We start from the raw sequence: 22,598 nt of genomic DNA on the forward strand, positions 1-22,598 counted from the left end.
AGGTCACATTAAAGAGTTATCAAGGTATAAGTGTTTGATGAAATTCAGTGTCAAATGGAAAACACTCCTTACTGTGCATTTGTACTGATGGGATCCAAATTAATGATTTTCACGCAGGAAAGAGAGTATAGATTCAGTATGGATGGGTCTCTGAAAGTATTATCTTCAGATATCATTAAAGATAGGAAAATGCAAATAAATATGTCAAAAAATGGACTGACATATAAGTAGATCATGAACTTCCATCTTAAATACTCCAAAATATTTTTCCACCTCAAAGGGAGAAAATTAGGGAGAAAAGAGGTGTCAAGAAAGCAACAAAGGATGTCAAACTCTATGAGCTACTGCCACACAAAACCAGCATAAGCAAGACAGCACTCCTAGCATTAGGAAATGAATATGGTAGGGAGTAATATATAAGTACAAAAATCTGTAAAGATCAAAAAGGTGTGAATTTCCTCCATTTCTTAATAAGTCACATGGCAACAAAATAAAATAGTCACCAAATTCAAAGCAAAGGGGAAAAAAAAAAAGTTAATTTGCACAATTGAAAAAAATCACAATTTTACTGCAATAAAATACGGAAAAGGCCAAAAGTATGTCCTGAATTAAGTAGTTTCTAAATTAATGATTGCTGAATACTGTTTGGTAATATCAAGGCAAGGAACACTTTCCTATACAAAACCCAAGCAGGATAAACATCTTGCTATAGTTTTGATTTAATAGAAATAAAACTATTTTGAAACTGGAACAAAAATTTTATGAGAGTTTTTCATTTCAGTTTTATTTCATAGCTAAATGAATGCAAATATTATTCTCTCTCTCTATATAGAGAGATTATATACATATATTCTCTATATGCAAAATTCCTTATTCAGAAGTACAGCACTCAAACAAAAGGTATAATTTTGACCAAGTTTAATCATGACAAAATATGTTAAAAATCTTGTCTACATAGAACTTTTATTGATAGAACAAATGATTGTCTGAGATCTCTTATTAAGTCTGTTTCTTTAAAACTGTTGCCAAATTAAAAAAAAAATCAACAAAGAAAAAAGTTCCAGTATTTGTTCTAGGACTAATAAGACTAACTAGAAAGTGGCAAAGTCACTTAAGATGATACTTATTCTTAGTGATAGGTCTGAATCATTGTGGTCAGATTTGTTCAAACTGCATAGCTGTCTAGAAGATTTCGAATGTTAACATTTTGAAAAAGAACAATGTCAAATTAGATTTTGTCTCTTTAAATTTCAGTAGTGATAAAACAATGCTCTAAGTCTTTTGAATTATACATTCAAGAATATTGCATTGAATTCTCTATTCTCTAAACCATCTGCCTGTTCTTCACTGTAGCCCAATCCAAAGATTGTGACTGAATTGTGTCCATGACAAACACCAAAATCTGATCCCCAAATCAACTACTAAACTATAAATTCCTCATTTTAAAGCATTTGTTTTTAGGACTTCAGGAGACTCAAAGAAAGATAAAAAACTGCTGTGCATAGACTTTGCCTGGAGTCTTCTTTTGCTCTGCATAGTGTTACTGTGGGTTGAAGCGCAGTTTGCATGCTAATAGAGCATATTAATACTGAAATAAACCATCATAGCAAAGAAAAGAAATACATTTTTTTTTTTTTCCCAATTAGAGTATATTTCTTGGCTTCATATTTATTCCAGAAGCTGCAGTTTTGTGACAAGAAATACTGAATTACTTAGATGTGTAGGTTTGAAATTACCTTTGAAATTTGGTCTTATCCTTGCATCGTAGCCCGACATCCTACCCATTAGCTTATCCAGGAAATCAGATGGTGACATTGGCATGCTACGAGATCTTGCACTGTCTGTTTCCTTTGTGGCTACCAAGCTAAGAACCAGGAAAAAGACAAACAAAACAAATAACAACAACACACACACACACACACAAACAATAATAATAATAATAATTAAAAAAAAAAAAACATAAAATGTTTTGTAAGAGATTTTGTTCAGAAAACTTTCATTTTGCAGAGTCAATCACTTTGCTTATTATTGTATGAACAAGAAAACAGCAAATCTAAGATTTTCTGTCATGCTAGTTTAAGCTCCAAAAATTCTAATAGCATAGAAACTCTAAGTTCTCTTTGTATCTGTTATTTTATATGAAAATTTTATTTTCATAAACTGCATACTCTGTTATCTCTTCCTCAGAACTTCCTGGAATTAATAACACTTTTAGTCAACAGTTATTGATACATTATCACAGAGTTAAAAAAATAATAGATAAGTAGCTATGCAAGTGGAATGCATAGTAGCTATGCATAGTTTGTAGCCTACGCTAAGACTAGTCTGTTTAACTGGGAGTAGTGTAATATGAGCCTAGATCAGAAAAAAATATTGTAAAGATCTTTCACAAAAGAGTGTTACCACCATCAATTTTTGTTTTATGGTGGTATTTGTACATAAAACAACATATCAAATGGTCCCTTGGCAAATGGTATTTTTTAACATTGTCTTAGAGGTTCATATTCTATTAAAACAAAAATGACTGCTGTGGTGGAAAAAAAAAAAAAAAAGTACTGAAGGAACTATCTTAGGGCAAAATTTTCATCTCAGGGCCACATGGAAAATGTCATCTCCTATAGCTTCCTCTCTATATGTATGCAGAACTCCCACTGACATTCTAAAGTGTGTTCTGCACATGTCAAGAGAGAAGAATATCAGCACTGTGATCAGCCATGTGGACCTGAAAAAATGGTCTTTATTGTTGTGGAACTCAACTGCTGGATAACACATTATAAAAACAATACAGTCAGTAAATATACATATGAATAAATTTGTGAGTGAAATTGTGATACACAGTGCAACTAAAATCATTCCTTGGAGGATGGCTTTGGAGTCTGAAAAAAAAAAAAAAAAAAAAAAAAAGATAAAGAAATTCTGATCGTTGTGCTGATTTCCAGTCAAAACTCTGTTGCAAAAGGATGTGAATATATTCTATTTACTCCATTTGTTGTCTCCTAATAATGTCAATTTATTATTTTAGAAGTGCTTAAATATGCCTTTGTTTAGAGATAGACACAGGAAATAATATAAAACTTTTAGGAATTTTCTAAATCATGAAAAATTTATGCTGATCTTTGCTTGTTAACAATAATACCAAGTTCCAAAATGGATAAAAATCCATACAGGTATTTGTGTATGCAGATGTCATGGTAAGGGCAGTTTGGGAATGCCATCTTTTTCCTCCAAAATCTACATTACTTTGGACATGGGAAGTTACAGCTTTTATGGCAATTTCTGTCTAGAGGGACTACCAAAAAATCTGTCTTGAAATTAGATATTTGAATTTAATATCATAAATCTAAAATTATTTCATATTAAGTATGACAAATTTGGATAATCACAGAACATGCACATAGAAACCTCTAGAATGCTGTGGTTTACTTATAATTTAATTGAAAATGGCAATTAAATCTATTGTGTAATCTGCTCTATGTGTAAATTGATTTGCATATTTCTACTTTGTAAATTTCTAGTTTGGTAAGCATTTCTAAATTTTTCCAAGTATTTTATCTCTTTCAGTCTTATTTTTCAGTAAAAATGCTTCTGTAGTCTCCTTTAGTAGCTAACCTCGTTCTTTATTTCTTCACGTAGCTGAAGAATGTATCCCCATTCTAACCAAGGAAATACTTAACTTTTCCTATTGTAGTGCAATTTGAAATTACTGTTTCATATTCTGTTCTTATTGGCCTCTGACATCATTTTCACTAACAAATATTCTGAATGGATCTGGTTTATCACAGTATGGCAACTTGTAGTCATTCATATTTCTTTAAAAGTTTATATGTGGTTATAAAGCAAATAAAATATGGAAGCCTGATTACACCTACTTAGCTGGATTGTATCTTTTTACAAGGCAGTGGAGAATCAAGAAACTGTGTGCATATATATATATATATCATTTATAGACATATATAGACATATGGAAACCTGGAATTGTTTCTTATGCTCTTGCATAAGAAAGCTGTATTTCTATATATGAACACACACATATATATTTATTTGATAGAATCATAGGATCATAGATTGGATTGGGTTGGAAAGGACCTTAATGATCATCTAATTCCAACCTTGGACTGGGCAGGGACACATGATATTTCTATTCTGGAGATAAATTCTCCAGAACATGAATGTAGAAAGGTCTGTTGTTTATTGTCTGTTGTAGCTTGTTTATTCTTTTCTTCTTCTCTGAAATTTCTCTAAATCATTTTGATGTTGCTTTTAAAGTTTCTCTAAATCATTTTGATGTTGCTACTATGGAATAGAGTACTTTGAAATTAAGGTAACTAATGCTGAATAGGAAAAATAGTCATTGCTGTGACTGTAGCTTTTTCAAAGTAGCATTTACTTTTGTGTCATATGGTAGCATCACTAATTTTTGTTAGAATTAGTCAGTTAAGAGCCTCATAGAATCTGGAATAATTGCCTGCTTCTGAAAGCAATATATTCAGCATAATTAATAAATACTGTAGAAGTAAGTTTTATTTTAGAAATTAGCTGTATTTTTTAATTAAATATTTCTCCAAGTATTTTGCATTTTTCTCAGCCCAGTGTGGTGTTGACTAAAACATGGTTGAGCTCTGCAGAATTCTGCCTTGTTCAAAATCCCGTTAATAGAAAAACTGTATTTCAAGAATGCTGTTGGAAAGATAATACTTTTGTCTATCTGAGCTGTGTTGTGGAACATTCTTCTAGTTAAAAAGAGCCAAGTAATATAGATAAGACAGTGAAGCTTGGCTAAGGCAGTGGATTTTTAGGAAGGCCTTTGTGTCAAAATACCTGTCTTATGTATATAAATTATAATAAAAATGGTTCTACATGCTAAAGATTGTTCAGTTCTGTTTCACTGCCTGTGAAAAATAAGCTTCTGGTTAAGTGGCTACAGAAAGTTACACTCTTTTCAAGAAGTACGATTTTAGCTTCTTTTAGTTGTAATGCACATAGCCTTTCTCTTCACTACACTCAACTATTAATGTCTTTGTGCATATCCAGAGGGAATTTACAATGACCTGTTGCAGTTTTAAAAGAATTTTGTGTGTGTGTTTTCCAAGAGGCAGAATTATAAGAATTTAGTATCAGTAAAACTTTCATTATGTGGTTCATTCATAGCTAAGCTCCAAGAGACTTATGGTTAACATAAAATTATTATGCTACTTCAAATTACTGAGAAGGAAAGCTGTACAATATTGCTCACAGGCAGAGACAGTGAATGTTCACCATTGCAAAAGTATGTTATTGGAGAAAGATTATTACTTCCCACTTTTCACTTTACTGAACGTGTCCTGGAACACCTTTACTTTGTAAACTTAACTGGGCTAAACAATTAAAAAGAAAATTGATAGTTAAACTAGTGGACCAATATCAAGAATAATAGAAAATATTATCAAACAATGTATTTGAAAAATAATTTGTGACCAACTGAATTAAGACCATCAAAAGTTAGGGTAAGACTCCAGATAAGGGTAGGGTAAGACTCCAGATAGGGTAGCTCCAGATAAGCTACTCTACAAAACCAGGCATGAACAGAAAATTAGAACTACCAGGACTATAATTACTCCCATTCAGCCCATTGAATCAGTGTTCATCTACAATCTGAAGAGAGATGAGCTTTGCATAGTGCGTTGAAGATTGGTGAGTTGGAAATTCATAGACAGAAATAGGAAAACATCCAGAATTCACAGGTCTGTGACAAGTACATGAGCCATATTTGAGCCAGAAACTGCTAGGTCAAGCTGGGTTCATTTACAGTGGGACAAAAATGTTACTCAGTAAGAAACATTCTGGCTCAGCCAAGGCATCTCTGTATCAGCATCCACATCCTAAATACTAGACAAATGACTACTGTAGGGAATTGTAGTAAGAATTATGTTCAGCACTGCCATCTATGATCTAGAAATAAAAAATCATCAATACTTTAATACTCACACACACACACACACAATGATGGAGTTAAATACTGATGAATACAAGGAAATAAAATGATTTCTTAAGTTCAGACCATTTAAGTAGAACAGTTAAAAATAGCAAAGGAGGACATTTGCACGTATATGAATTTGGAATGTGGACAGAGTTGGACAAAGCAGTGAATCTGAAGGATTCAGAATTCACGTTGAACAATTCCGTACTGTCCTGGTAAAGTTCTCGCTGCACTATTGTGCTATCCAACAGTGTGGAAAGATTGAAAGTGTGAGCAGGAGCTTGAAGGTCAATTATTATTTCATATGATATTAATGAGACCAGTTCTGGGACATTGCACCAGATTCTGTGTCCAAGTTTTAAGAGGATATTAAAGCATTAAGAAAGGTACTGAACAAAGCCACTAAACCATGATCTGAGAGTTAGGGAAATTTCCTTACAGTAAGGAAATTCCTTACCTTAGGAGTTCAATCTGTTTAGTTTATCAAAAAGAAGATTGAGAAGTAACATGACTGAAGTATTCAAATACCTCCAAGGGGCAAAAATGTTGGACATTTAATCTAAAGAGGAAAGGCAGAATAATCAATGACAGATGGGCAAATTCAAATGGGAATTTAGGTACACATTTTGAATAATAAAGGCAATAGTAGATGAAGCTGTAACACACAAATACAGTATGGCTTTCTGAAAAAAAAGCAGTTTAGCAAAATTTAAATTACTGCTTTTCATATATGGGTAGGTTAGTGAAAAGGAATGAAAAGGAATATATAAAAGAACAGGCTAAATTCAGAGTTGACAAGTCTCGTGCAAAAAAGGCAATCTTCAGATTGCCAAAAGACACATTATGGACTTGAATAGTTTAAAAAAGCAAGCAATGGGAATAATTCAAAGTAGAAAATAGTGTCTTCTCAGTTTCCTTCTACCCTGGAGCTAAATTGCAGGCTTGCAGGTGTTAGTACTGTAACCTGTAATCTGGGGTGTAGGTTACATGGGGTAACGCTGACCCATTTTCTAAATTTCCTTTCACAGCTGGATATTTGACCCACACAGCTGGATATTATTACACCACCTCCCTGCTCAGTTTAGAATTAAACCCCAGAAAGGAAAATGGACTTGAGCTGCTCATAAACTACAACCATCTTAAAAATTAGAGATTGACCACTGCTAGGAAAAAATGTGCTACTGTTCTATTTGTGTTGTATACCTGTGAAGAAGAAGAAATTTTAAGGTAGATAAGATCATTGTCATGAAAACAAATGGACATAAATTGGCCAGGGATAAATTTAGATTGTAAATTAAAACTCTTTCAACCAATGAAACACTTCAGTTCAGAAACAGTCTAGCACTTTGAACAGAGATACAAAAAATGTGTGTTTTAAGATGGAGCTTGATAAGGGTATTAGCTTGTTATGACATATATGACTGTGGTTGCAGGTGGTGGGATTCAGTTCTTTTCTAACTCCCCTGCTGAGGATATGTTTGCATTATTATTGATTCTTTTAAATTATTAAAATAATTATTAAAGAACTCAGAGAAAAAAAAAAAGAAAAAAAAAAAGTAGCATAGTTATACAGCAAGGACACCACCATCTACAGAATTTAAATAGGAGACCTCATCTAGCAGCTGACAATTTAGCACATAAGGGTAACATGGGTCATGAATCAGTGCTCCTGACATATCTATTTAAAATATTTTTGTTAGAAGAAATCTCACCATCTCTTCCCTTCTTCCAAAACAAAATGACCGAGAAAAACTCTTCAAAGGGAATTTCACAATCTCCAAAAATGTTTCCTACTTTAAAGCTTCTAAAGCTATAAAACTCAGATTGCTTTCCAATTTTTTGAAGAATCACAGTATTCCTATTCATAAGCCATCTCTTTTCTATCTGCCCCAAATTTGTGGATATTTTTGTTAAACCACAGGTAAAGGAAAGGAATGTAAAAATGAAAGTGCCTTATGCTTTATTTTAAGATGTATATATTCTCTTCCCATTTATGTGGATGACAAAGATGAATAAAACCTATTGCATGCTGTAATGATACCTTCCATTAGAAACTTAGCAGATAAAAGTTAACAAATCCAAATTAGAGAAGTCCTCTAACTTATCCAAGTTATTCTGAGGGTAGTCTCCAGAGTCTTCCTAACTTAATGTTGAATACAATAGATATAAATTACCTTTGACTTAGATGGTACATTCAATTTCTTCCTTCCATAATTAAACTACTTCCATATTTTATCTTGAAGATCCTATCTTAACACCAAGTTACTACCATATTTGGCTTGCTGATTTTCTTATCCAATAATAAATTATTTCTTTCATCTGAAATACAGATATCTTAGTCATTCAATAAGGTAGTTTTTTTTTTTTTTTTTTTTTTTTTTTTCATTTTACAATATATACTACAGAGCTGTTATATGATGCTCTATGCTTTGAATGCATTATGGTGGTCCCGTAACAATTCTCTGAGACAGCAAGTGTGGCCAAACCCCTGGAGTTATCCAATCTTGTGACTGTGGTCAATTCTCTCCAGCTGATGTTTGAATATTTTTAATGCACTTTACATTAAAAAGTTCTTAAGATAATCTCAAGGAAATTAATTAAACACTCATAGAGGAAAGCTAAAACTGCAGCTAGCCATTATGCACTCAGCTGCATCTCACAAACAGCAACAAACAAAAGCATTTTAGTAAATTAATCAGAGTCAGTACTTATTCAGTGGTTCACCAATAATGTTTAGGTGAATTACATCAAGACTACCCCTTGATTTTGTACCTGTAAGTAATGGTGACAGAATTAATTTTAAAACAAAAATTATTCAGTATAACCATTTAATTAAAAAGGTCTGCTAAAATAATTTTCACCTAATCACTTGAAAATCTAGAATAGAATGATCTGTTCATTAAAGTAGGTAAAGAACTAAAAAGGTCAGAGTTTATAGTATGTAAAAATTGCACATTTTTGACAGGAAAATATTCCTGCTTGTGACAGCTTTAAACAAGAAAAATACAACAAATGTCAACAAGAATGACCTCTGAAGGAATCAAGCCCATAAAAATTAAAAATGTTTCCTTGTTTGAAAAAAAAATAAGAAATCCTATTCTTTCAGAAAGGTACAAGCTGCATTCAATTTTAGAGAAAAAATAAAATAAAAAGTCAATATAAAGCTTAAAAAATACTAAGCTTAAAAAATACTAAGTTGTTTGATTTTTGTGGATAAAGCTGTTTCCTAAACTTTTTTCTAGTTTTTGCTTAGTTTTTCCTTAAAATTAATTTGTTCAGTCAAGTAGCATGACACAGGTTGTACTGAGGTGTAGTGTGTTTAACTCTTCTATCTAAGACAGTTGTATCAGAAGAGAAACACATTTCACTGTTTTTAATTTCAATAAAAATTTAAACTTTCAGAAGCTTTGCAGATGAGGCAAATATTGTGAAAGAGGAGCTCGGAAGGAGGATAAATATGTTTAAAGCAAATATATATTTTTTAATTGCAACAAAATTTTAAAACAATCTCTTCACTCTACTGGAAATTAAAATCCCTCACAAAAAAAAAAAAAAAAAAAAAAAAAGCCAAATAGACTTATCTTATTGGAGGCCATTCTTCAACAATATTAATTCACAAAAAGTCAGGGCCATTTTGGAAAGATAAGAGATGAGTCAGGATTGCAGATACATGGATCTAGTCCTAAAAGAATCCACTGTCACTGCTGTCCCCTTCTAGCTTACACAAAAAGAGTTTTTTCTGAGATGTGAAGCAAGACTTGAAAATTGGGCTCCTGCTATAAATTAACATTTGGAAGACTCAGTCTTAACTAACATTACCTACACTGTGAACCCAAAGAAATTTGGATACCTGAATTAGGTAACATTACCCTCTTCTACAGTTTAAGGTTCACACAAGGAAATTTTCCAAATCCTCCCTACTATTCCACCGCTAAAATAATTCTACTTGTGTTTTATTGGTGAATGAGCAAATTTCATCCTGAGGGACCAAGAAAAATGAAAAGCAGGTTTCCACTGGTGAGAGTATATGAAGGAAGAGAGTGAAATATACTAAACTCAAAGATTGCAAATGAAGGAGAAAATTAAATTTGACATGATGCAAAAAAGAAAGATTCCAATTGTATTTCCTACAATTTCTGTTAAAACTGAAAATAATGTATTGCTTGCTAATTGAGAATGAAAATTCTTTCATTTGTTGTGGGTCATGAAATCATTAGTTCCTAATGTAATGAAAATGCAGATTTTCATATTCTGTGATGTTTTAGACAATAATGATTTTATTAGCTCTGATTGGAACATGGAACTCTTAACTCATGTGTGCTGGAGAAAGGACTATCAGTCCCAGTAAGTATTGTCTCACCAAGATTTTAAAGAGGTGATTTCTAACAAAAACCCTCAGGAAAACTTTAAACATTTTCTGTGATAGATTAGATTTTCCCATTGATTTTTCATAGTTAGATTTTTCTAGTTGTCCTCTTATCTTTGAATAAATTCAAAATGTCAGATTATTTTTTTTATATAATGTGCATAGATAAATAAAGTTACATCAGAGATCATTGGACATATTTTCAGCCAAAGTAACAATTTTTTATGTAGCAAAGAATGAATTTCCATTTTAAGATAACAATATCCATTCCTTATTATTTCCGTGTTTAGGAAGGAAAACTACATAAAATATATGTGGGATTGTATTTCAATGCAACTATTAAAAATGTCTCTTTTCTTTTCAAATTTGGAAAATATTAATTTTTCTGTTTCAGTGACTGAAATAATGTTGCATTTTAATGTATTTTATGGTCTAGGCAACAGTTACAAGCATTTTGTTATGATGTTCATGATACCTTTGCACTCTAATTTTTTTCTCCCTTTGTCAAAGCAGCTGAGAATTCCTCCAGCCCTTCAGTCTTCTTCCAGCCCTGTTTATCATGGAAGTAAATTGATATAATGTTATAGTTTATTTGCTTTATATGATATAGTTTTAAAAAACTTTAGATTGCTGTAGTATGTTTCATCCTTTCCTAACAGCCGGAAAATCAAAGTTTTTTTATTATTATTATTATTATTATTATTTTTGGTCTTCTGCTTAGGTCATTCTGACCTGATCTTCATTCAGGTCAAAAGTCTTTACAGTCTAGATGAGACTAAATTTGGGTATGCTTTTTTGTTGTTGTTGTTTGTTTGTGACTCCATACATATATTTAAACACAAAGCTTGCTCCCCCTCTTCTTCTACCCCACCCTCTTAGGAAAACCATTTACTCTTAGAGTAAAGGAAAAAAAAAAAAAAAAAAAAAAAAAAGATTTGTCAACATTCTTCATAATCTTATGTATATGGCTTTCCAGCTTAATTAAGAAATGGATTCAATACACCACAGATTCTCTCTCTAATTTTGCTTTGTTGTTTAATTTGTTTTGTTGTTTTATTGTTGCCAATTTCATCCATTAGGCATGTGATTTTTCTTATGACATTTTATGAATTCTGGTTCTAATCTAAATATTTGTTCCTAATTTTGCCAGAAATACCTTTTTCCTCAGCAGTCTCAAGTATTATGTACATCTTATTTTCATCAGTGTTTTATATTCAGATCTTAATTTCTACCTGTTTCTTAATTTATTTCAACCTCCATTTCTGAGTAAAAAGTTCACTCAAGCATCTGCACAGGGAGCAGATGCTGACATATATTAGACTCTTCCGGAGACCCACTGCATGAGTCAATTTCCTGACAGTGTTAACTTTGAATTAAACATAGATCCTTCCAAAATTCAATTAACTGGTATTTTTAGCTTGTTTATTTGGATGGTTGGTTCTTTTTTTGAAGAGATGGAATATGTCTGAATACAGAAATTTGAAGTCTACAATATATGGTAGTCTGAATTTGCATTACTATCCCACTATAGTCTGAACTTGCATTACTATCTCACTAATTTTTGTATTAACTGAATAATGGAGAAAAGTTATTGGAGTAATGGATAACTTCCAAAAGTGCCAAGCAAAATAATTTCACAATATTATATTTTATATAGCACCAGATATTATTTTATAAATGCATGTTAGAGCTGAACAATTGCATTTATTATTGTGATTAATGAATGTTTCCTCTAACTAACTGAATATGTGCAGGAACTGACTGGTGTCTTTCACCAGCATAATGAATAATAATTCAACTGATGTCAATGAGGTAACAGTAAATTGAAAGGAGAAGTAAAATGAGTAAAATGAGATTTTTGCCTGGTTAAAACTCTTTCCCGTAGTAAACTCTGCCCAAATTGAGGAGCAACCTGTGAATACTGAAATCAGAACTGTAAAATTACAACATCTTGGTATACCCTGCCTTTTGAATGCACCCATACTGTGCTTTAGATAGTACAGCTACATATTCCTGGTTTGCTAGTTCTAACAAACTGCTTAGATTTTTGACTATTGCTGTGGCACTGACCCATCAATTTAATTTGCATCCACTGGGTTGCTTTACTGTCATGATATAAACAGTATAACATACAGATATTTATCATAATCATAATTAATGACTATTTAGAATTTTGTAAGCCACTGCTCCTCCTTTGCCTTGCTTCATTTTAAAAGTTAATCTTTCTGAGTTGATAACCATATATGAAGCTGAAAACTTCTTTTCATGTTCTTTTTTATTTCTTTTGTGTTCTTTTATGGTTCTTTTATGTTTCTTCTCAAACAATTCTATTTTACTTTTTACAAAATTCTTCAAAGAAACTCTTACAATAGAATAAAATGTTTGTGTTTTATCAAAATTAGATAAAAAATTGAGTTTGAATTAAATCCCCAGGGTCACTGAAGACTAAACCACAATTCAATTAGATGCTATTCCATTTGCCTTAGGGAAGCTCTGTGTGTATCACCAATACAACAATGTTTTCCTATATCTTCACTAAGCATGTCAGATGACTTTAAAAGATGAGACTTTTTTTCAGAAATAAGTTTGATAAGACATAAGTTGTTATAGAAAAGGTGAACAGAGCCTAAACTCACCTTAACACTAATCTTAACATAAAGTATTTCAACAGACATGGCTACAGCCCAGACAAGACGGAACTTATTAATAAATAGAACTCAGCGCTATATAAAGTTCTTTTCTGAAACACTTCTCAGTTTTTTATTTTATTTTATTTTAATTTGTCAGTTAATTATGGTGTAGATACTCTGTTATCATTATTGATTAAGGATTTCCAAATAAGACAATTTTTTTTCTAGCTAAAAAAATATGGATTTCTTGACAAAGGGTTTTACAGAAATATATCTGTTTCAATGTGGTTTTGATGAAATGCTGGCAGGCTTGGTGGAATGGGATCCAGTGTCTTGCCTATTCTCTCAGCAACTGTGAATTTTCTAATGTTGATAGGAAATGAAAGTGGGGTTTTAGATTCTAATTTTCGAAAATTTATCTGAATATGACCCCCATAGAACTGACAGAGATTTTTTTCCTTTTCCTTTTTTTTTTTTTTTTTTTTTTTTCCAACTTAAAACTCCTTCTATATATTGAAAAAAGCAATAAAATCTTTTCAAAATTTTAGAAATTTCTGTGAGATGGGAACGGCAAAGTTCAACCAGCTGTATTAATTTACATGAGATACATGAATTAAGTAATTTTTTTTTCTTTTGTTAATTCTATCCAGATCAACACTATAATGACTAATGTAAGACTTTCTTTAAGGCAACAACAGAGTTGAGCTTCAGGGTGATGCTGAGAGTGGCAGCATTCATGCCATTTAATGACAGAACCCAGTGCTTCTAACAGATGTACTGAAGCATATTCCTTACTGAATAAGTCAGAGAAAATAATATGAAGGTTAAAAAAACAGAGCTACTAACCTTTCATGTTTTCACCAAAATTTTCCTGGTCTACTACATATGCATACATTCTCTTACACAGAAAGTGGTGTTTTAAATTCCCCTTACATACATGATTTTTCTTTGCTATACTAGTATTTTTTTGTCATGTATCTAGTATATTTTGTCATGTATCCAGCACCCCCTTTATTGTCATGTCAAGTGTCTAAGCTTCATGTAAACAAATTGAAATATTCTGGATAAAGATAAAGTAATGACCAGATATGCTCTGGTATTTATTATGTGCAAGACACTTCATCTCTTGAAAGAATAAGCACTGTTGAAAAGGATGAAAAAGGCCATTACTCAGAGAATCCAAACAAATACATTTGTGTTCATGTTGATTATAGATGAAAATTTGAGTACCCTTGCATCCACCTCTGCAGGAACAGCAAAAATAATTGAAAACCTAGGTATGTTTTTAAAGTACATTTGCACAGTGATAGAATTTTTGGGGTAAGTTTTAAAGGTAAAATTTTAACTCATATATTGAGAAACTGGGTGTAAATAGCTCCTTTAATTCCAGTTCTCTGTTGTACTGTACCTTTTGTAATCATATATTACTGTCTCAAGTGCGTGCATTTCATATTCATTTTGTGTAGTAAAAAAATGTAATATCATGTTCAAAAAAACTGAAAATCCTGTCTTCAGTGTGTAAGAGCTGAAGGAAAACAGAAGATGATATATTTTATTTTAACTCTTGCATTTTTTTTTACTATTAACTAAAAAAAATCAATCAAACAAACAAACAAAAAACACATTATAGACTTAGACTTCACCCCCCCCCCGGGGGGGCCCCCCCCCCCTCGCGGGAGGAAGAAAAAAGGAAAAAAAAATATTTTAAGTCTTTTATGTTTTATGGGATGTAATCCAGATGGGAGGCTGAAATTTGCTTACTTTGATTTTAGTTCTAATATTGCCAAACAGAGGTAATGGAACTGATCTGATAGCACCAGGGAAAACATTGCTCAGAACCACATCCCTTCGTGGAGGCATTATATAAATACTTAGACACAGAATTAACATATATCTTAGAGTACTGCAGTTACTAATAATTTAACTGTGCAAAGTCTCTGCATTACTTTACATGACTACTGTTGAGATGAACCACTGCGCACCCTGATCTTGTAAAAACTGTGCAATGGGCTAACACTGCGATGCAGCCCAAAGACTACCATTGGGCTAATACACTGAGGGTAGCAATACTTGGGACACTATAACAGTGTCCTAGCTACCTTCCTTAAGTTAGTATTCAGTGATTAGAAGGTTGGCAGAGAGCTTTCATGTTGGTTCTGTGGCTTTACATGATGCCAGTGTATTCTCATGCAATACTGGTGGATTAGGATGGGATTTTTTATGGGCAGTCTTTCTAGGATCTGAAGTTATAGAGCTATTATGTTATATGTTACATGTTTTGTATATGTTGTATATAGCATAAGTTATACAGAGATTTGCTTTTTAGAAGTATCTCTTCATATAGCTAGATTTTGCTTCAAAGAAGCACAGTAAGTCACAATTAATTTCATATTTTTTATTTTTGCCCACATTTTTTTTTTTTTTTAAATAACAACCTACTATCACTGGCAAATTACCACTTTGTGACATTTATTTTTACTTATCCAGTAGGACACCCTTAGCCAGCAGATATGTTGCTAACAAAAGTGGATGTTTAGTTGGTCCCTGCAGCTGAATATGTCTCAGCCTACATAAGCCCAGAGCATAAACTCTCTTTGCATTCTGAATCTAACAGATTTTTAAATCTGTTGATGTCTAAGTGCATTTTTAAAACTATGAAATTGAAAGACTTAATGGGACAAAATCTAAGGATGGTTTTAATAATCAAGGCCCACTTTATGCCACTTTAATTTATATTATAAACTAACTTTTTACAAAAGAGTCTGCAGACTCTGCAGTCTCCCTCTAAGATATAAAGTAATAATATATATTTTTATATATTCTGAATATATATTCTGAATATATATTTTTATATATTCTGAAGAACCATGCTGGTATAACCATAGTTAGTTGGTGGTTAGTCATTAAATTAAAGTTAGTTGAAGTTAGTTGTGGTAAAAATTATAAAAATTTGTAATTTGTCTATTTCTTAGAAAGTCATCTTGAAAATTGTATGTTCTGGTACCTGTGGATTCTCAGAGATGATATTTAGATGATATTAGGCTTATATTTTACCTTTCAAAATTCTGGAAGACACAAAATTATATTTTATAAGAGACGAGATAAGTTCTAGATGTGGTGGAGTCTTATACAAACTGTACATAGTATGTGAAGGCTTGGACAATAGTGAGGTGAGTAGCATATTCCAATATAATATTTATATCAGAGAAGAGATGCAACAAAGGGCTAAATCCTAAAACAGTGGGTTATATAGTTAACCTGCAGCTTTAATTTTTAAACATGAGAAGTTAAAAAAAAAAAGAAAAAAAAAAAAGTTTGTTTTTCTAAATGTCACATCTTGTCATAGCTGTATTCTTTTTGCTTATGATATCCTTCCTAAACCTGTTTAAGCTCCAAAAAACAGGTTAATAGCAACTAACAGCCCCACAGTTTAGGGAAATTTAGCACTCCTGTGTTTGCTTAGTAGTCCTGTGTTTGCTTTCTACTCATTTAATTGTTTCACTAAATTAATTTTACAATGTGTCCAAGTTTTTGGGGTCTTCAACTTTTCTACATTTTCTGTGATCTCAAACTGTTTTCCTTACATTCTCTTAACATTTAGTTAATTTATGTCACCAAATGCAGACTTCAATAATGACAATAGTGAAATGGACTGATCCTCTTTAGGGAAGTTTCTTCTTGGACCCTCTCTGTCCCCGCTCATTTTGTACGTCCATTGTATAGCTAGAGGAAGAACAGGATACCATGTGGTACAGGAAAATTATGTAGGAAGTGTTCGTTATGTAGAAAGTCCATTGAAGTGGACCAGGTATTGCTCTTGAATAATGTTGGAGCAACTTATGAGAGAGCTCACTGGAAGAGTGAGTAACAACAAAATATATCCTTTTATTCTTTAATAACCGCATGCTATTTTTGTACTTTTTTTCCTTCCTTCTTTCTACTACCACTATTTAACACCTGAAGCCATCAGTCAGGAAGGATGCTATTGCTTCAGAAGACACAAAGAGTAATAGGATATAATCCCTGCTGGAAACAAACAAACAAACAAACAAAAAACAACAACAACAACAACAAAAAACAGTCTCTAATATTTTTGCCTTCTTTTCTCTTTGTGTTATTGGACAGACTCTGCTTCCTGATGCTCTTCTCATTCTCATGCTTTGGTCCTGCATTCTTGTTACACAGTTTCTGTCTGTGTCTTTTCATGCTTCTTGAAATGTTTCCTTTCTGCTGTTATCTGATACTTGTCCTCAAGAAGGTGTCTTTTACTCAATATGTTCACAATGCCTATATATCAGTATATATCAGTGACAGTAAAACGAGTTCTTTTTAGTTTCTGTCTGTTTTTACTGATTCTTCCAATAAACATCATAAAGATCTGTAGGAAAAGCAATAAAAAAGAAGATGCAATACCACACAGAAGTGCTCTTCATTGCTCGTTACTTGAGAAAAGCTGATTTACTGGAATCATTCCTTATAGGTATTATTACATAATACTCAGTAAGGTCATTTTAAGCTTGTATTCTAAATCTGTTAAAATAAGAAGCTCTAATCTTATAAAAAATTTCATTTTATCTAATTGTCACACTAAGATAGCTGGACAAGACTAATCTGATGGAGAAGCTATTACATTTTTCATCATACAGAAGCACAACACTCATCTCAAATATTTCTGTCTTTCAGTTGTTAGCATCATTTGGCTAGCAATGAACTAGGAGAGGCTGAAAAGTAAGAAAATGTTACTAGTACAATAAGAATTGAAAGACTCATGTTCTTAATTGAAACTGCTTTGTTATTCAATTTTATTTTCTTACAGCTTACTGTATTATAACTCAAAACTCTGCACATATTTATTTCTCAATATTATAAACATGGTAGTCATTTAGGAAAATAATTGTTTTCTTATAGAAATAAGGAATAGGTAGTAAAACTGCTGATCAAATTCATACTAGTAATAAAACTCATATTTGGTTCAAAGAGATTTCTGTGTTTTCACTGGTATATTTGAAATATAAGAGAATTTGATTTCTAGTCTTGCTCCCCCCCCCAAAAAAAAAGCCCTTTATTTTTGTCTAATATTTTGGAAAGTACAGTGCCTGCTTATGGGTACATCCTTCAAGGGAACCCCAGTATTCTCCTCCTGACATTTTATAAGGGCCCTGAGCACATTTCCTTGATCCCAGGGGCCTGGCTGGGCTCAGTGCCAGCTCTAATAGTGCAGCAGCCCAGCTTTTGAAGCAGAGCTGTTTGACAAAAGCTGTGCAAAATCTCAGCAGGGGTTCACCCCCTTCTCTCAGAAACTGTTTATTTCTCTCCTCCTTCTCTTCCTTCTCCTTCTCCTTCTCCTTCTCCTTCTTTCTCTTCTTTCTTTTCCTTTTCCTTTTCCTTTTTCTTTCCCCTTCCCCTTCCCCTTCCCCTTCCCCTTTCCTTTTCCTTTTCCTTTTCCTTTCCTTTTTTCCTTTCCTTTTTTCCTTTCCTTTCTATTTTTTTTTTCTTTTTTCTTTTTCCTTTTTTCCCCATCAGGAATGCTGGAGAGTAGCTATTGTCTCTGCTTGAGCTACAGTGAAAGTGCACCTGCACCCAACCTTGTACCTTCCTAACTCTGGTCCTGAATCTGATCTACTGACCTGACTTTCTGCCTTGACCTCAAACATATCACATTATTATGGACTTGGCTCAGCAATCTTAACTGTTGTGTGGAGGGGATCTTCTCTGTCCTAGTTCTAGGTTCTGTGGGACTGCAAGCCTTGTTAGTAGAATTCTACTCCTGCCTGTCTTCCTGTGAGTCTAAATTCCCAGATCACCTTCCCTTTCTCTTGCTGCTCCCTGGCACGTATCGGTTCTTTTTCATTAATATGTGGGGTATGTTTACTGATTTCTCCCACAGAAACTTTTCAAATTGAGTCAGGGCTGCTAAGGAAAATATTGTGCTTCAGTGCCCTCAGCTTGAATTACTACATTTTCATTTACCCACTATTTTATTGACATCCTGATTTTAGCAAAGACTTTTATTGTAGGTATAATTCTTAACATCTTAATAAGCTGCTGAAGTCTCATCAGAACATCTGAAAAACGTTATTTTCAAAGATGTTTGTGATGACAACACAAATTTAATGTTTTTGTTTGTTTGTTTTTGCTGTTGTTTCTTTCTCTTTCATTACTTGTATCAGAGGGACTGATGCTGAAGAAATTGACTTTTGCATCTTAAAGCTACTCATCTGAAATCAATTGGTAACGTAATGCAAGAATAATTTCAAAATCAGTTAACTGTAAACTCAGACATGCCCCGAAGTTAGGTTGCATGGAGATTTTTTTATTATTATTTTTCCCCCACAAGAATATGGCTAAGTGCAATTAGCTGTCTCTGTTTTTTCCAATATAAGGCCAATGGGGCAGTGAACAGAATAAGGAAAGAGTCAATAAAGTAATCATAGCATTATTCTTGGTTTCTGCTAACATAGTTATCTAAAAAAATATAATAAAGGGACAATCTATTCTGCATTTCCATAGTGTTACCTACCTTTCCTACGTGCTTTCCCCATACACAGGTCTATATAACAAAGTGCATATACTATTTTCTTTAAGTAGAAGGCAAAGTCCCTAGCAAATCCCTGACGAAGTAATTCTAAGAGCTGTGCTGGTGCCCATGAAAGTTTGAGATCTGACATAAAACTGTTTGACTCACAAATATGAAATTTATCATACATGATTCCCAAATATTATCTTTCTGTGACTCTACTAACATGATCTTGCTTTCAGCATGACCTCTTGGAATCCAAGCAAATAGAGAAGAATTTGTGTAACCATTATATTGCTTTAATGAAAACTCAGAGGAATATTCTGTCTTAGAGATAATGATGATGTCAAACTGTAGCTTAGAAATGTTTATTTTTCTTGTGTGGTAGTGAATTAGTTATTTTTCAGGCTCATTTCCCCTCCCTCAACCCCCACCCACCAAGCTTTTACCCTAATTTTTACATCTCTACCCACTTCTTAACGTGCTTGATGTGGCAGTCATTAATATATAATATTTTTTAATTTGAGGTCTGGTGATAGCTTTTCTCCCAGTTCTCAAATACAACATTGGAAACATAATAGACTACTATCTGCTTGAACACTTTTTTTTTTTTTTTCCTGTGTAAAATGTATTCTTGTATTATCAATAATTATGTTATTAATCTAAGACAATATTATGAAATACTATTAATGATGTTTTATTTTTAATTCAATGTCTTTCAGAAATCAAATTAATAACTAGATCCTACAGTGGCCAATATACATTTTGTTTCATTCATTTCAATTTGAAAAGCCATTAAATATGGGGTGAAAATTAATTATTTCAAAAAAAAAGGAAAATCAGTTGCATTTTTCTGTTTTGAAGAATGTAAAACCAGACACCTTGCTCGTTACAGTAAAATGTCCTTAATTTTATAATCTATATTGATAAGAAACCTTTTTGTTTTCATTTGACCTATACTAAACTAAATACAGAAACTAAACAACTATAGTTGTTTATGCTCACAGGCAAAGCATTTAGACAATCACTTTAGTCAATCTCATAGCTGTGGGATAAGAATTGAGTTTTTCCTGTAAGGTTTCATCTTCTCACACAGCTTTGAGTGCTTGTTAATGAAGGGCAGGGAAGTTTCAATGTTGCACTGTATAAGAGAATATACTTTATTTTTTTCCACAGTGTTTGAACAAGTTGAAAACTTAAGACCAAGTTGTTCCCAAAAATTCCTGGCATGTCCATCTTTTCACTGAGGATATTAAATAGGTGCTAAGGCTGGGAGCTTGTGTCTTACAGGGAGTGGAATCAGTGTCCTACTTAGTGTCCCTGTCCCCTTTGCTCTGATATAAATCACAAGGCTTACGTTGGAAGAGAACTAGAATTAATGGCTCCAAGAAGCTTGGGAATTCTGCAGGTTTTAATGTTTAAAACTGTTTTTTGTTTGTTTGTTTGTTTGTTTTGTTTTGTTTTGTTTTGTTTTGCTTGTTTGTTTGTTTTGTTTTTGTTTTTCCATTTCAAAGCAAGCTGTCTTGGGCTTGGAAGAGACTCCCAGGGGTCTTGATGAATTTACTCAGCTTTTTTAGGTTGTATCACTATACCTCAAACCACCTATATTGTGATATATTCTGAGCAGCTTTCTGAAGTCTTTCTCAGACACTATATGCAAGATAGATCTACATCTTTGTGCAGAGTAACCATGGTCATTATGAGAAAATGATAATTAAAGAGCAGCAGGTTATCATAGTACAACAGCTTTTATGAACATTGAACAAAATTTGAATTTATGCTAAATAAGATGCTTGTATACATTTTGAAAAAATTAAGTGTTAGTCCAGAATTGTCTGATGTGAAATACCTGTATTCCTTCTAAAACTTACTTTTTTTTTTTTTTTCCCTTGGAAAAAATAAATGCTTTTATTATTAACCAAACAATTAAGGATTGTTAGGATTAAGGATTAAGGATTAATCATTCAACAGTAGGATGGGATTTAAATAATATACCAAAGAGAAATATGTGCCATAAAGTACATTAAAATAAAGTTATAATATCACATTATTGCTCATATTGCTTACAGTATACAAGGGTTTGGTCATCTACACTTAACATAAAATATTTGGTGCAATTAGAAAATTTAAATTGTCATATACATCCATTTACTCTTTCCTCACGAATTCAATTAATCTCATACCATGTGACCCAGTTTCTTAAAATCTCTATCTTTTGGCACAATTACAATAAAAACACATTAGAAACTATTTACATTACACATGTTGATACAAAACAGATTGTTAATCTATCTTCAAAAAGAAAGAAAAGATTTGCTTTGAACCAGTGAGCACCTGTGAGACGTGCCATCACTGTGGAACACTACATACCAAATTTAAATTTGTAATTATAAATCCCTTACAAGTATAATTGCCAAATTCTCTCTGGAGAGCTCCCTTTCAAATTTAAGTTTCCTTCTTTACTTTTGCCAGCTACCTATGTGATGTTTAAAAATAGTCTGACAGTGTTTTAATATATGACTTAATCTATTTATTTTGATCCAGGGCTATAATCTTTGTTGCTAGCAAGCATGGTTAATTCTGCATCAGCAGCGAATACATGATGACACTGAAGGATGCTTTTTTGCACGTCTCCTTTTTCTTCTTTAAGGTTTCCCCTCACCATTAGAGTAATGGATGACTCAAGTTTACTGTAGCCTGTTACCACCACACTTCCAGAATCATGTATTAAAAGAATGCATTCATTGCTATCATAATATTAGTTTAGCTAGAAAAAGTGTGGGCAGAAAGTAAAAAACAAAACAAAACAAACAAACAAAAACCAACCTTATGAACTTCAGTCACTTCAGTCTTCTGCTCAATTCATAATTTATGGATATAATCCTATCTTTTATAATACACATCCTAGACTGTAGAGAAGGCACTTTCCCTCTTGAGGGGAATTCTGTAGACCACTTGTCTGTTCACTCAGCTATCATTTCTTCTCTTTCTCTATAGGACTTTTGTGACCTAATGCAATCCCTGAATGTCTTTTTACTAAAAAGAACTGGTAGAAAACAAACAAACAAACAAAAACAAACAAAAACAAAACAAAACAAAAAAAAACAGATCTATATATTGCTAACAGAT

General features: G+C 32.6%; 1 protein-coding gene across 2 annotated transcripts in view; it reads right to left on the reverse strand.

Moving 5' to 3' along the window:
• The window catches only part of GLRA3 (glycine receptor alpha 3), an 86,147-nt gene that overhangs the window by 62,808 nt on the left and 741 nt on the right, over nucleotides 1–22,598 (reverse strand). For both annotated transcript variants that reach the window (XM_035325363.1, XM_035325365.1), the window contains exon 2: nucleotides 1,737–1,864. In XM_035325363.1, coding sequence (XP_035181254.1) covers nucleotides 1,737–1,864 — 128 coding nt within the window. The remainder of the gene's footprint in view (nucleotides 1–1,736; nucleotides 1,865–22,598) is intronic.

The sequence above is a fragment of the Oxyura jamaicensis genome, chromosome 4, assembly GCF_011077185.1.
Source record: "Oxyura jamaicensis isolate SHBP4307 breed ruddy duck chromosome 4, BPBGC_Ojam_1.0, whole genome shotgun sequence".
NCBI classification, from domain to species: domain Eukaryota; kingdom Metazoa; phylum Chordata; class Aves; order Anseriformes; family Anatidae; genus Oxyura; species Oxyura jamaicensis.